This window comes from Hoplias malabaricus, chromosome 18 (assembly GCF_029633855.1).
Source record: "Hoplias malabaricus isolate fHopMal1 chromosome 18, fHopMal1.hap1, whole genome shotgun sequence".
Lineage (NCBI taxonomy): Eukaryota > Metazoa > Chordata > Actinopteri > Characiformes > Erythrinidae > Hoplias > Hoplias malabaricus.
The window spans coordinates 19,132,111-19,148,468 of record NC_089817.1 but is presented as its reverse complement, the minus strand read 5'-3'; the positions used below and the strand labels follow the sequence as shown (position 1 = coordinate 19,148,468).

The window sequence follows — 16,358 nt, the reverse complement described above, 5'->3', positions numbered from 1 at the left end:
GATGCGGACACACTCGCTACAACACGGAAAGGTTTAATAATGAAATAACAAAACAAACTTTACGAGAAACACGAGATAACATTTACTTGACTGGGGAATGAAACAAACGAACTAGATTAGAAACACGAAGACTACGAAAACATTTAGGAAACAAAACGAGCAAGAGAACAACAGAATTCACAATGAAACAAACAAACTCAAATGAAAAAAATGACCGATACCAGATAACAAAGGAAAAAGACGAGGAGGCGGAACCAAGGTGGAGCTAGGGTGGAACGAAGGCGGAGATATGAACAATGACAGACAGACAGAGCCACATGGAAGGGGAAAAAAAACAAGAAAGTGCCAGGATGTGACACAACCAACTGGGCTAATATCTTCAAATTTTCTAGTTTTAGTGAGGACCCTGGCTGCAGCATTTTGAACTACAAACCGGATTCCAAAAAAGTTGGGACACTAAACAAATTGTGAATTAAAAACTGAATGCAATGATGTGGAGGTGCCAACATCTAATATTTTATTCAGAATAGAACACAAATCACAGATGAAAAGTTTAATGATACATTCTCTCAGTTTAAACTTCATTATCATACATGTTATATACCATTTTGAATGGAGTGATTCAGGCCGAGAGAGTGAACGCTGGCGCGTAACGCTGGCGCGTGCTCTCCGGTTACTTATTTATTTATTTATTTATTTGCCTGCTGTCTCCTATCTCTACTTTTTCACCATGTGGATTAATGACTTGGCTGTAAGTTTTGTCTTCGCTTGGGCTGTATTGTCCACAGTAATTAATCCATCTGCAACCTTACACCAGTATTCAGCTGCGGAACTTCTCAAGCTGCGGTTCCACCTGCCCCTTGTGCCGCCAGTACTTTACATCTACCTGGACATCGCCCGGCCTCCTCGACACAGATACATCCACCGCGGATCCCGACGGAACTTCCACATTGACGACTCCTTGGCCATAAATACAATCTGGTCTAAATCTCGTCGCCCTTGGAGAAACCCTGACAGGAAATTGGACCGTGCTGTCTTAGTCAGGATAGCTAGGTCGGCTAACTTCATTGAATCCACTGACCATTGTGATGTTAACGTCGGGCTTCTCAACACTCGGTCCCTCACGGGTAAAAGCCTTCTCCTCCGGGACATCCTCCTCGACCGTAAGTTCGACATTCTCTGTCTTACTGAGACGTGGCAACAACCAGGGGACTTTTCCCAGCTGAATGAGCTAACGCCGGCTCTCTCAGCCGCGTGTTACTGGTCGGGGAGGAGGTATCGCTATACTTTACCGTGAGCAGTTGAAAGCCACCACACTCACTTTACCTGTTTACATCACATTTGAAGTAGTAGCCATACAGCTGCATGGTCCAAAACCAACTGTTCTGGCTACTATCTATCGTCCTCCCAAGCCTAATAAGGATTTCATAAATGACTTTTCAGCATTTCTCACTTTCCTCTGTTCACATTTTTCCAATATTATTCTGCTTGGTGATTTCAACATACATATGGACAATGTAAACCACACCACTAGTAAGGATTTTACATCTTGCCTGGACAGTTTTGGATTACAACAGCATGTCAACTTCCCAACTCACTCTAAAGGACATACCTTGGAACGGTCTGCTGTTCTGGTGTAACTCCACACAACTGTACTGCCAACGAACTCCCTGTCTCTAATCATTCTGTTATTTCATTCAAAATCAATATGGCTTTATCTAAAAATAGACCACCACGTACCATTACATATCGTAATATCAAAAATGTTAATCTAACCTCACTTTTATCAGGTATTGACAGTCTTCCTAATCCGAGTAAATCAGCCACTACTGGTTCAACTTTATAACACTGGACTTCACTCTCTACTGGACTCACTCGCTCCTTTAAAAACCCGGACTGTCTTTTTCACCCATTCAGCTCCTTGGTTCACAACTTACCTACGTCAGCTCAAAGCTACTGGATGCCAGCTGGAGCGCCTCCTCAAGAAAACTGGACGCTTTATCATAACCATCTCCTTCTATATAAAGACAACCTTCGCACAGCAAAATCCCAATACTTCTCCCAACAAATTAGAGCTGGTGATGGAAACACACAGGTCCTGTTTTCTTTGGTCACCTCCACTCTCCGCCCACCAGACTCTTTACCTTCTCATTTCTACTCTGCTGACCATTGCAACTTACTAATGTCATTCTTCAATACCAAAATAGATCTGATACATCAACAATTGCTTCCTGACACTCTCTGTACATTATTTTCTCCAGTTCCAGCCCCTTATATTCACCCATTTACTACATTTCATTGCATTTGACAGCATCTCCCATTCTATCCTCCTCCATAGACTATCAGCCATCGGTTTTTCCAACACACCACTGGACTGGTTCACCTCATATCTTTCTGACCGCACTCAGTTTATTCAGTTAAAGACATTCACATCCCAGCCATCTCCTCTCACTTCCGGTGTTCCTATGCTGACGACACCCAGCTCTACCTTTTTAGCAAACCCACTTCCTCTCTCCCTCCCACCTCCCTATGCAATTGCTTAGAGGAAGTCAAGTCTTGGTTCTCCTAAAATTTCTCAAACTCAACAGTGATAAAACATAGGTTTTCCTCATCGGTTTAAAATCCACTCTGCATACTTCCATCTTCGTCATATCAACTGCCTCCGTCCTTCCCTCACTCCTGACAATACTGCCATCCTGGTCCACTCCCTGGTCACATCCCGTCTGGACTATTGCAATTCTCTTTTATCTGTTCTCCCCTTCAAGTCCCTTCATAAGTTGCAATTGGTTCAGAATGCTGCAGCCCGTATTATCTCTAGAACTCCATCCATTGATCACATCACCCCTGCTCTTCAACAGCTCCACTGGCACCCTGTTAAATCTCGCATTCACTTTAAACTCATATTGCTTACTTTTAAGGCCATCCATCACCTTGCCCCACCATACCTCACAGAGCTCCTCCACATAAACAGACACTGCCGGACTCTTAGATCCTCTTCATCCATCAGTCTCACTGTCCCTCCAGCTCCACTGACCACCATGGGGTCTAGAGCTTTTAGCCGCACCGCCCCAGTCTTTGGAAATCCCTCCCACCGGAAATTCGTATTATTGACTCCCTGGACATTTTTAAATCACGCCTCAAGACCCACCTGTTCAGGACAGCATACAGTCTTTAGCCTAGTTCTTTGATTTGTGATTTTATGTATCTCTTTAATTAGCCTGCTTTAATTAGCTTTGTTTATACCGGGAAAAATATGTTGTTTCAAAATTTCATGGCATCAACAAATCCCAAAAAAGTTGGAACAAGGCCATTTTTTACCACTGTGTGGCATCTCTCTTCTTCTTACAACACTCAACAGATGTCTGGGGACAGAGTAGACCAGTTTCTCAAGTTTAGAAATAGAAATGCTTTCCCATTCATGTCTAATACAGACCTCTAACTGTTCAATCGTCTTGTGCCATCTTTGTCACACCTTCCTCTTTATGATGCTCCAAATGTTCTCTATAGGTGAAAGATCTGGACTGCAGGCTGGCCATTTCAGTACCCGGATCCTTCTCCTACGTAGCCATGATGTCGTGATTGCTGGTCTGGCATTATCTTGTTGAAAAATGCAGGGCCTTCCCTGAAAGAGATGTCGTCTAGATGGGAGCATATGTTGTTCTAGAACCTGAACATAGTTCTCTGCATTAATGGTGCCTTTCCAGACATGCAAGCTGCCCATGCCACAAGCACTCATGCAACCCCATACCATCAGTGATGCAGGCTTCTGAACAGATCTTTGATAACAACTTGGGTTATCCTTGTCCTCTCTGGTCCGGATGACATGGTGTCCCAGTGTTCCATAAAGAACTTCAAATCGTGACTCATCTGACCACAGAACAGTCTTCCATTTTGCCACACTCCATTTTAAAAGACCCCTGGCCCAGTGCAAACGTCTCAGCTTGTGGAGCTTCCTTAGAAATGGCTTCCTCTTTGCACTGTAGAGTTTCAGCTGGCAGATGGCACGGTGGCTGTCTGGAAGTATTCCTGAGCCCATTCTGTTATTTCCTTGACAGTGGCATTCCTGTTTGAGGTGCAGTGATGTTTAAGGGCCCGGAGATCACGAGTATCCAGTAGAGTTTTACGGCCTTGACCCTTATGCACAGCAATTGTTCCAGATTCTCTGAATCTTTGATGATGTTATGCACGGTCGATGATGATAACTTAAAAGTCTTTGCTATTTTACGCTGGGTAACACCATTCTGGTATTGCTGCACTATCTTTCTGCGCAGCAATGTTGGAATTGGTGATCCTCTTACCATCTTGGCTTCAGAGAGACACTGACACTCTGAGAAACTCTTTTTATACCTAATCATGTTGTCAATTAGTGTTAATTGGTCTTCCAGCTGTTTGTTATATGCTCAATTTCCTTTTTCCAGCAACTTATTGCTACTTGTCCCAACTTTTTTGGGATTTGTTGACACTGTGAAGTTTTGAATCAACATATTTTTCCTTTAAAATGTTACATTTACTCAGATTAAACTTTTGATCTGTGTTCTATTACAAATAAAATATTGATATTTGCCATCTCCACATCGTTGCATTCAGTTTTTATTCACAATTTGTTTAGTGTCCCAACTTTTTTGGAATCCGCTTTGCTGTTGAAGTTTACTTAAATTTTTGCTGGTGTATCCTGACAGTAGTGCCTTACAATAGTCTAGAAGACTTAAAGTAATAAAGGCATATATTAATGTTTCTGCATCCTGCAGGGATAAGGTATTTCTATCAATCTTGGCGATGTCGCAACGATGTAAAAAAACTATCCTAGTGATACTGCCTATGTGTTGATCAAATGATAAATCCGGGTCAGTTATGACACCACGATTTTTTGCTGTTGAACCAGGTTTAACTGAAAAGTCAGTGAGATTTAAAATTAAATCTGATAATGTATTTATGACCATTGGACCCAAAAGCAGGACCTCCCTTTTGTTGCTGTTTAGAAGGTTGAAGTTACGCAAAATCCAGCCTTTCACGTCTTTTACACAGTCCTCTATTTTCTTTAATCTGTGTTTGTCATCGGATATATATTTGCGTGTCATCTGGGTAATAGTGAAAGTTAATGTCATGGTTTCTTATAACTGTGCCTAGCAATAACATGTATAATTAACTATAAATATAAATAATAATGGTCCTAAAACAGAGCCTTGCGGAAGAAGATTATTTGTTATCTTGACTAGAGCTGTCTCAGTGCATATAATCCGGCCTGAATCCAGGCTTTTTCTAAGATCTTGGATAGAAATGGCAGATTACAATTATATTTTTTTTTATATAGATTATTAATTATACAGTGTGCTAGCATCAAGATTTGGTTTCTTGATGATAGGTTTAATAACTTCTAGTTAAAACACTTTGGGTAGATGGCCCAGGCTAAGGGATGGAGATTACTATAGTTAAAAGAGGACTGATAATAGCTGATAGTACTTCTTTGAGTAAGTTTGTTGGACTTGCATGAAGTGTGCAAGTTGTACAGTTTGCAGAGGTGATAATCTTCTCTAGTTCTAACTGTGGGAGTTGGTAAAAGGTTTCAAGTCTTTCTTTTACAATTTCATTATGTTTTATATCAGTCACATCGGGTGTCAGCCAGGTCAGATGTAATACTGTGGCTTGAGTTTGTTTTCTAATATTCTCAATTTTATTATTAAAAAAGTCCATAAAGACTTTACTGGTGAGAGTTGGTGGAATTAGTTGATCAGAACCAGCCTGATTTTTTTTTTTTTTTTTTTACTAAAGGGTACTCTAGGATTATTTTTATTATTGGAGATCAGAGAGGCCAGATATGTTAAGTGATCTGTGGTGGTCTGTAAATGTGGTCTGTAAATCTGTTAGTGGTCTGTAAATTATACATAATAAAAATGCGTCCTATTTTGTAACTGGATTTGTAATAATGGTGGAGAGAACCTCAAAAGAAGTGAAGGTGTTGCATTGTTTAAGAGTAATGTCTAGGGTATTTTGGTAAATTACACATACTCCACCTCTATTGCCTGATAATCTTGGGCTATGTACATAATTATAGTCTAGGGTGGTGGCTTCATTTAGTGCTGAATATTCATTTGGTCTAACCCACATTTCCGTGAGACAGAAAACGTTGCAAAAACTGCCGCAGACGTATATTATTGATCCCTATGTAGTATGATATGATGAATGTGTATTAATTTCTAATAAGACATTTGACTTTCTGAGATTTGATTTTAATACCCAGACTTTAGCTGGTTTTCAGAGACATCCCCTCCTTGCACAAGCAGATGGAATGTGAGATAAACCCCCAGAGCAGGCTCATAAACCCCTCTCCAGGGACCTTTTTTATGACCCAAGGCCACACAGGGTCAAAACAAGAATCTTTTGGGAGACACTCCTGAGGATCAGTTTATGCTCTGTATAAAACTGCTTAATGAAGAACTTCTCAAACTATAGAATTAAACCTAAATTCCCATTGGTTTAAAACAGTTTTGAAGTTACATATGGGCACAACTGTTTAAATTAATTCCATTTTGACAATCAAAATGGGTGGGATTAATTTACATGTGTTTAAAGTAATTTTTTATATGAATTTATGTAGAACCAAGGTAGACACATACTGTGTGTTATTTGGCGAAGCATTATGTAAAACATGGTTTGTCTAAATGATATTAATTTGTGTTAACATATAATCTTTTATATTGCAAAAGTATGATTCAGAATTCTGGGACGGATTGTCTTCAAGTCTTTGTCTTGTCAAGGGTCATAAATTTCATGTGATGTCACTATCAAGGTACAGGAAACAAGAGCACAAGAGAAGCTCCAATCAGGTATTCAAGGTGGTGTAGTGAATATGATGAATGTGTATTAATTTCTAATAAGAAATTTTGACTCTCTGAAGATGTGATTTTAAATACCCAAGCTTTCGCTAGTTTTCAGAGACATCTCTAACCAAGATCGTAAGGTGAGATAAACCTCCAGAGCAGGCCCGTAAAAACCCCCTCCAAAGACCCTTTTTTATGACTTAAGGACCCCCAGGGTCAAGAAAAGAATGCAGAGAGACACAGAGACTCAATCTTGATTGAAACTCACAATGCCCTCTTTAAAGGACACCTTTTTAAAGACGGTTAACTCTAAAAGACTCAAACATCCCAAAGTTCTTACATGGAAAACAAGTTGTATATGGGCACCACTGTTTGAAATAAATCCCGTTTTGACAATCAAAATAGGTGGAATTAATTTACATGTGTTTAAAGTCATTTTTGTTTATATGAATTTTTGTAGAACCAAGGTAGTCACATACTATGTGTTTAGTTTGTTAATAATTATATAGAACATGGTTGTCTTTTTCTTAATGATATTACTTTGTGTTAACATATAATCTTTTATATTGCAAAGTATTCACTCAGGGATGGTCAAGTCTTTGTCTTGTCAAGTGTCATAAATTCTATGTGATGCCACTCCCGAGGTACAGGAAACAGCCAATCAGGAGCAAGAAAAGCTCCAATTCTCCCTCATTGAGGATGAATCAGGTATTCGGGGCAGGTTTTCTAAACTCTGGTTAAAAACCTGTGGCGCCAAATGACACAAGCTTTTTTGAGATTTTCGAGCTTTTTGAGCTTTTTAAGAGCTTTTTGAGCTTTTTGGACTTCTGCCCCTTTTTCTCAGATGTTCGACTCTTCACTTCAAGGCTCCAGACACTTGGGGTGTTATATCTTTTAGTCTTTTTCAAGGCTAAAAGAGTAAAATGACCTGAGTTTTGGAAATGACTCTGCAGGCGTCAGACTCATGGCTTTCTTAAACAGTCTTGGACCTTTAAAGCGTGGTCCAGATAGAAACTACAGATTAGGAAAAGCTATAGTTTAACCCTCGCAAAATTTCAACGCTACACCCAGAGCATGAAGGAAACCTTAGACCTCTGACCCTCCAAACGACGACAACGCCACGAAGAGAACTGCTGCACGCACCCTCAGAATGATCTTCTGAGATGCAGAAACCTGCCCAGGAGAGACCTGCATGGATGTGTCTCTTTCTCACAAGGCAGCAGATCAGCGATGACGAAGAATCCCTACAGAGACCTTCAGAACACCACCAGCTCTGACGGCTGCGTCCGAAAGCCTCGGGAGAAAATGAACGGCCGCAGTTGCAGCCTACAAGGCCCGCGTCTGCAATTCTCTAGGAAGTTGTGCTGGAAGGCACCGTCAGCGACATGCTCCCCGTTCATCTCCGGATACGTAAGGTCACATGGTTTCATGTCTCTAATGGCTCATGGGTTTTTACTGAAAGTTTGCTCGGATAAACTATAGCCTTTCTTAGAACTTAGGACAATAATTATCATAGAGAAATTCCCTCATATATTAATCTCCCTGTTCACTCACATATCGCTGTAATCCATTTTATTATATGAATGTCTAATCAATATTCATTATTTGATATTATTATTAATAAACCAGTTGTGTGATAAAACCAATCCTTGGTTATTTGTTTGTGTGTGCACCTTTCTTGTATGGAATTATAACTTCTAGTTCAGATTCCATTTCAGAGTCAAGAACCCACGGCGGATCAATGAGCATAATTCATTAATAATAGTTAATTCTAGCTCATTCTGCTGTATAATATGTGAAGATGACCTACTTGTCTAAGCTAAAATTAAGACCGGTAAAGACACTACACATTAGTTAATGGCTCCCAAACATGGAGTTTAGCAAAATCAATTAAATAATTAATTATTAATAAAATAATAATGAATTATCATTGACTCCGCTATATAGTGCAAATGCCACCGCAACATGTGCATACTACTTCCACTATAGTGGGTTTTCTAAACTCAGGTTTAAAGCCTAGTGGCGCGAAATCTCAAGAGAGAGAAAGAGAGAAATAAGAAGACCTTCACTTCACTTCACACTTTTTCTCTTTTAAGCCATTTTCAAGGCTAAAGAGAGAAATGACTCAGGTTTTGAAATGACTCTGCAGGCGCCTCTGCAGGCATCAGACTCTCATGGCTTTCTTAGACAGTCTTGGGCACCTCAAGCGTGGTCAAGACAGAACAGAAGTTCTATTTTAATTTTATCTCTAGTAGAAAACTATAGTAAAAAGGGCTGTAGTTTATTCCAGCAAAATTCAACACCACAGCCAGAGCATTGAAGGAGACCTCAAACCTCTGATCCTCGAAGTGATGACAAAAGCTTCCGAACCAGCAACGTAGAAGACAGCCACACGCAACCTCAGAATGACCTTCTGAGATGAGGCCAGGAGAGAACTGCATGGACTCTCTCACAAGGAGGCAAATCAGCGATGATGGAGAATTCCCACAGAGACATTCAGCACGACACCAGTTCCGACAGAGGGGTCGTCGTGTCTCTAAAAAGAGGGAAAAAAGGAACGCCAGCGGCTGAAGCTCTACAAGGCCCACGGCTGCATTGCTACAGGAAGCCGCTTGGAAAGCACAGAGCGTCAGCGACAAAAGTAAAGTTTAATATATATGAGGAGGAATAAACATGATTAAAGTCTGAAATAACAAAGCACAACATGATTCCACTGAGCAGAAACATAAACAAGTGTATGATGCAACAAACACTGACTACCAGGCTTATAACAACAGGCAAGTGCACCTGTGAGCTCAGTCACATGACAGCCTAACACTCCAAGGTGTGGAGTGTGGCTAAGGAAGACAGACAGGAAAAACAAAACAACAGAGGGATCCTGACAAGACTGTCCTATTAGCAGCACTTTTAAAAGGAAAATATACAAGTTGTCTATTCAAATCTGAATGCTGTGTCAGCAAAGAGTGTTTCATATGCACAAGGGATTTTTATTCCCTCAACAAGGTCTGACAGGCAGCGCTTCCTGTGAGGCAGCGCCAGTATCGCCCCACCTATGGACTTCACAGCCAACCACAGTCAAGCTGAGCGGCAACACTGAAACCAATGAGAGGAGTGAAAATTTGTGCACGGACATTTTGCTTTCTTCCCTCCAACCTGCAGAAGGTAAAAATCACAGACACTTGTATTTTCATATTTTTAATTCAAATTATTTTGCAGGAATGGTTATAAATCATAAATTTTAGCATGGATATGCTTCGTTAGCTGCAAGTTGCACTAACATGTTACTAACTAGCTTAGTTAGCCAGCCAGTCTATGCTAAAGTGTACCCAAATCGTCAAATAAATCTCAAGTGTGATGAAGAATGACTAGTAATGGTGAATAAATGCACAGCTATTGTCTAGATGAAGACTAGAAGTAAGGCTGATAAGTAATGGATGCATTTATCAGATTTTATTACAATTATTATATGCCCCGGAGGCTGATATTCAGTTCTAGATGACTGTAAGGCAAATATTTAGTGAATGCTCTTGTCAGATAAATATGTTATAATTGTTATATGCCTCAGAGGCTGATAACTTCATCCATATGCATGTAAGAATGCTCTTGTCAGATAAATATGTTAAAATTGTTATATGCTTCAAAAGCTGATAGTTGGTTCTAGATGCTTGTAAGACAAAGAAGTAGTTCAGTAAGGGATATGAATGGACCTCCAATCATTTTCTTGCTTTCTTAAAGTGTACTGAAGGGTACACTTTAGCATAGACTGGCTGGCTAATTAAGCTAGTTAGTAACATGTTAGTGCAGCTTGCAGCAAACAAAGCATATCAATGCTGAAATGTATGATTTATAACCATTCCTGCAAAATAATTTTTAATTAAAAATATGAAAATACAAGTGTCTGTGATTTTTACCTTCTAGAGGGAAGAAAGCAAAACCTCCGCTCACAGATTTTTGCTCCTCTCATTGGTTGCAGTGTTGCCGCTCAGCTCAACTGTGGTTGGCTGTGAAGTCCGTGGGTGGGGCGATAGTGGCGCTGCCTCACCGGGAGCGCTGCCTATCAGACCTTGTTGAGGGAACAAAAGTCCCTATATTGTATATTGTATTAAAGTGAGAAAGGTTTATTCTATTTTATTTCACTCAGCATGTAGCCAGACAGGCTATTTACTTTGGTGCTGTTTATTATATAAAGTTCATGCACTTTATTAACAAGTTTTCCTGTGCCTGCAGTCATCTTTCTCTTTATTCTAAAACTCACACAAAGACATTATTTAAACTATAATTCCAAAACACCTCAAGTCTGCCTCCTTTGTACTAATTTTGGATTGTTTTTCTCACTGATAATTGGTCAAAATAGCTAAAGTTCAGATTTTTTAACCATTATTTTAAGTAATTTTGTCTTTTGAAAAACTGCCAATAGCTAAAGATATTTGTACATAAATTTATACAAAAAACAAACCTCAGCTACTTGTAAAAAGGACATTTTTACTTAAACTTTTTAAAACCCAAGTAAAAGAATCTTATCAGGACATTTTGTCTTGTTTTAAGTCTAAATATCTCACCCCATTGGCAATTAAATATGTCTCAAATTAAGATTAAATACTATTTTTGAGCAATTTTTACTGAACTGATTTTTTTATTTATATTTCTCAAGGTTTTTGTAAGTTTCACATCAAATAATGCTGCATTAGATAAACAAATATAAACTAAAAAGCTTAAATAATTCTTTATTGTGTCATTATATTTTTGAAAGATTATAATCATAATTTTTATTATCAGCAGCTGAGAAAAGTACCAAAATATTTTTTATTTGTTGAGATTGTTGCCCTGAACTAAACTCCTGAAAGTCTGTGCCTGCTGTGACTGTCACAGCTTTATCAGTCAACATAGTTCACACTATCACCCATCCCCCCCGTTTTAGCACCTAGTAGTGGCTTAATGTACATAACAAAAGATGGCCTAATCGTATGCAAATTACCCCAGCACTGCCATTTGGAAGCCTCTGGTAGAAAAAGGGGTCATATGAAAATTCTGGTAGTTCTAGTGTTAACTCATGTGGTTGTGACAAATTGATCATTAAATGGAAACGTTTTCTAGCAGATGTATACTGCACAAGTTGCAGCAGAATATTTGCTATTTTTGGGACTAATACTTTGGTTTAACTCAGTGGTTGAACTAAAAATTTTTAGAAAGGAAAATATTTGGAACGGCACATATTTTAAGAATGTAAAACACACTGAATCGTGGGCTATTCTGACATTTGACATAAAACCATGTTTATGAGGGTTTTTTTGTTTTGCAGATGTTTAATCATTTATTATAATTTGATGAATTCTTGTTAATAAATGGAAGTTTGACATACATAAATACAGCTCAAGTGTCTATATTTTCTAGGGTCGGCTATTCCAGTGGGCATTGATGTGCAAGTGGAAAGTATTGATAGTATCTCAGAAGTCAACATGGTAAGTGTCAACTTGAATAGAATACAGGGTCCTTTCTCCAAACTATCCCTATGAAGTTTACCCAAAAATGCAATCAATGTGGCTGGCCACACCACTATTTAGATTATCATTCCTTCAATCCTTCAATTCAGTCTGTAACCGCTTATCCAATTTAGAATCGCTTTTGAAATCAAACAGTCACACATTTTTGTCTATTTCAATACTGTATTGGCATATTCAAAAAAGTTTTCAAAATTCAAAAATATTCAGAATTATTATTACTGAATTAAATGACAAAAATATTAATAATTTATTAGAGATTGAAATACTGTCAATGGTAGGGATGAGTTCTCAGGATTTTCAGACTCTTAAGGAACAAACTCCACACACTGTATTATTTCAAATAATGGAAACACTTTATTAAAAGGAATGATAATAGGTTGATAAACATAGCACAATCATCAAAATCTCACGGAATCAACGCAGGTGAAACCAGTTCGAATTTATTAATTGGCTAGACTATATGATTTGGGTATAATGTGTTGCTAAATGATTTAATTAGAGTGTAAATTTATCAAGAGACTTAATTCAACATCAGTTCTGAAGATGAGGAATTTGCTTACTCTTTTTCACGATTCAACCACTCGATGGGTACAGCAGCGCTTTGAGGTGATTGGAGAGAGGCCCAGCCTGGCTCCTGCAGTTCTTTGTCGTGGGAGCGTTGGGGCTGGGTCAGTGTAGGCGTTGTCACTTACGAGGCAGGCCGCTTCAGGCGCCCTCAGAGCGTGGTGACGTCAGTTGAAGGATTTCCTTTGGCTCTCTGTCCTGAGTGGTAGTCTCCTCCAGAAGGAAGGCGTCAGAATAAGGTTTGCGGTTTTCCTCTGATCTTCAGAAGCTACTTTACAAATTAGTTAGCTAATACTTATTCTACAATTTTCACTCGATTTCAGCGGTGGCCCTTATTCTGGCCAAAATAAGTTTCACCTGCTTTGATCAGTCGTAAAATTAAACTTGGATTGGGCTACAAACAACGAACACAAATGAGAAAAGAAAAGATTACTGACAATTAATTGACCGTTTACTCTTTTAGTTTCTGTATTGCAATGTTAACTGATAAGGCGTCCCCTGCTAGTTTGCATGAAGATCTGCTTTGTTTTAAGAGTCTTTTGGAAGAGTCGGCTTGTCAGCGCAGAGAGAAGACAAAGAGGGTAAAGAGCGTAAGGGAGAGCGTAAGAAGCGTATGAGAGCCGTACGAGAAGAGATCAAGAAGAGTAATGTGAAGAGAGCCAGTAAGGGAACGTGACTCCCTTTTTCATAGGTGGCGCGGTCACGCCCATTTGTGGGGGTCTCTATCCTCTGATTGGTCCCTGGGTTTGGGGGTCCACCTGACCGTCTCCAATTCCAATTCCACCTCTCCGAAAATTCACATTTTCTGGGCAAATACATAACCTCAATGAGTAAAAAAAAATACTTCATACATACTTGAATATAGCATAATGAGTATACTGGAGTATTTTTTATCAAATATACACACACACACACATGTGTATATTTGATAAAAATACTCCAGTATACTCATTATGCTATATTCAAGTATGTATGAAGTATTTTTTTTATATTCATATATATATATATATATGAATTAAACTCTAATATCTAGAATAGTTGATAATATACTCGATATATATATCGAGTATATTATCAACTATTCTAGATGTTAGAGTTTAATTAATTTTTCTAAATTGAGACAGGAATTTTTCCTCATGATTAAAGCAGTAATTCACATCACTCGGTTAGTTAGTAGACAGTCACCTGAGAATAACAGAGGATAACATTAATAACACATTGCATAATACATGTTTTAGTAACAAAGAAACACAGGCGTCCGAGATGATTTGTTAGGAGGAGAGAGGGCAAAAATTATTTCACAAATGTCCACTTGGGGGCACTGTTTGTCCATGCTGTTTGTCTGGTTTGAGCTCGGGTTGCGAGAGGTCACCATCGGCAGTCCTGAGTCATCTGTTGATTTTTGCGATAAGGGTCGCCATCCTGACGCTGACGATAATAAAGCTGGGGTTCTTTAATCCTGGTCTCCAAGGCTCTGATTGATCTTTTAGGCTTAATGGGGTCATAAAATTGGGGGTACCACTTAATGTCCAGAAGAAGAAGGGGGAGTAGTCATCTGGTGTCATAAAGTTTGAAGATGACCACGCACTGTCATCCTGGGGGTCACTGAAAAGTGTTCTACTTAGCCTTTGCTATCAGATATAGGTGTGTGCGTGAGTTTGTGTGTGTGTGTGTGTGTGTGTGTGGGGGTGTGTGTGCATAGTCTTTCAGCACACACACACACTCTGTGGAATGCAGGTCCTGTCCACTTCTTTTTATAACCAGAATGGAGAATCAGAGTCTTAATTTTTCATTTCCTGATCTGGATCCATACTCCACTACAAGAGACACAGTGACACTCTGAGAAGCTCTTTTTATACCCAATCATGTTGTCAATTGACCTAATTAGTGTTAATTGGTCTTTCAGCTGTTTGTTATATGCTCAATTTCCTTTTTTCCAGCCACTTATTGCTACTTGTCCCAACTTTTTTGGGATTTGACACTGTGAAATTTTGAATCAACATACCTTTCGTTTAAAATGTTTCATTTACTCAGATTAAACTTTTGATCTGTCATCTATGTTCTATTGCGAATAAAATATTGACATTTGCCATCTCCACATCATTGCATTCAGTTTTTATTCACAATTTGTTTAGTGTCCCAACTCTTTTGGAATCCGGTTTGTATTTTGAAATTGTTATTTTGAAATTGTAATTGTACAATTACACATGATGCTATGTTTGCAGGACTTCACCATGACCCTGTATCTGAGACACTACTGGCAGGATGACAGACTGGCCTTTCCATCAAGCAACAACAAAAGCCGGACATTTGATTCACGTCTGGTGAAAAAAATCTGGGTGCCTGATGTCTTCTTTGTTCATTCCAAGCGCTCTTTTATTCATGACACCACAATGGAGAACATCATGTTGAGAGTGTATCCAGATGGCAACATTCTTTACAGTGTCAGGTACAACCACAATTTGACAACAGCCAAAAGTTCTGGCTAAAAATCTTTAAAGACCTCCTTTCCCAATATTTCTTCTAAAACAAACTGCATTAATTTCGTAACCCTTTGCTATAATAATAGCTTTAAAAATTCTGAGTAGGTTTAACACTACTCGAGCATTTGCTGTGCACATTGGATTGTATTGTGTCAGGAGACTATTAGTGAGCACAGTTAGTGAGGTTGATTCTATAGTTCTTATTTACAAATATGGTCAACTTGGAATTTCATTGTTGATGCAGCCCTTTGCTCAAAAGCAACCTTTAATCAGAATTTATTGATAGAGTCACATCCTGACAGAAGACGATGTTTGGTCCACATACGGCAAAGTTGGAGGTTGGTCGTGTTTAAGTGAAAGTTTAAAATGTCAATTTAATAGTTGTTGAATTTGGTTTAGTACAACTTAAACTTTACTATCTACTTTACTGTACTAGCAAATTGAAGTTATATATTAACATAATTTTGGGAGTAGGACCACACCCAAACTCTTACACTCAGCCCTATATACAGGTGCTGGTCACAAAATTAAAATATGATGAAAAAGTTGAAAGTTGATTTATTTCAGTAATTCCATCAAAAAGTGAAACTTGTATATTATAAAAAACCCAAATTCAGTGTCTCAGAAAATTTGAATATTGTGAAAAGGCTCAATATTGAAAACACCTGGTGCCACACTCTAATCAGCTATTTAACTCAAAACACATGCAAAGGCCTTTAAATGGTCTCTCAGTCTAGTTCTCTAGGCTACACAATCATGGCGAAGACTGCTGATTTGACAGTTGACCAAAAACGACCACTGACACCTTACACAAGCTGGGCAAGACACAAAAGGTAATTGCTAAAGAGGCTGGCTGTTCACAGAGCTCTGTGTCAAAGCACATTAATAGAGAGGCGAAGGGAAGGAAAATATGTCGTAGAAAAAAGTGTAAAAGCAATAGGAATGAGGGAAACTCAATCAAAAATGTGAGGGAGATTCACACAGACTGGACT

The 16,358-nt window shown here is 38.8% G+C and overlaps 1 protein-coding gene across 3 annotated transcripts in view; it reads left to right on the top strand.

Moving 5' to 3' along the window:
* Positions 1–16,358, top strand: part of gabrr3a (gamma-aminobutyric acid type A receptor subunit rho3a) — a 57,957-nt gene that overhangs the window by 7,500 nt on the left and 34,099 nt on the right. For all 3 annotated transcript variants that reach the window (XM_066650957.1, XM_066650956.1, XM_066650958.1), the window contains exons 2-3: positions 12,210–12,277; positions 15,109–15,332. In XM_066650957.1, the coding sequence (XP_066507054.1) occupies positions 12,210–12,277; positions 15,109–15,332 (292 nt within the window). The remainder of the gene's footprint in view (positions 1–12,209; positions 12,278–15,108; positions 15,333–16,358) is intronic.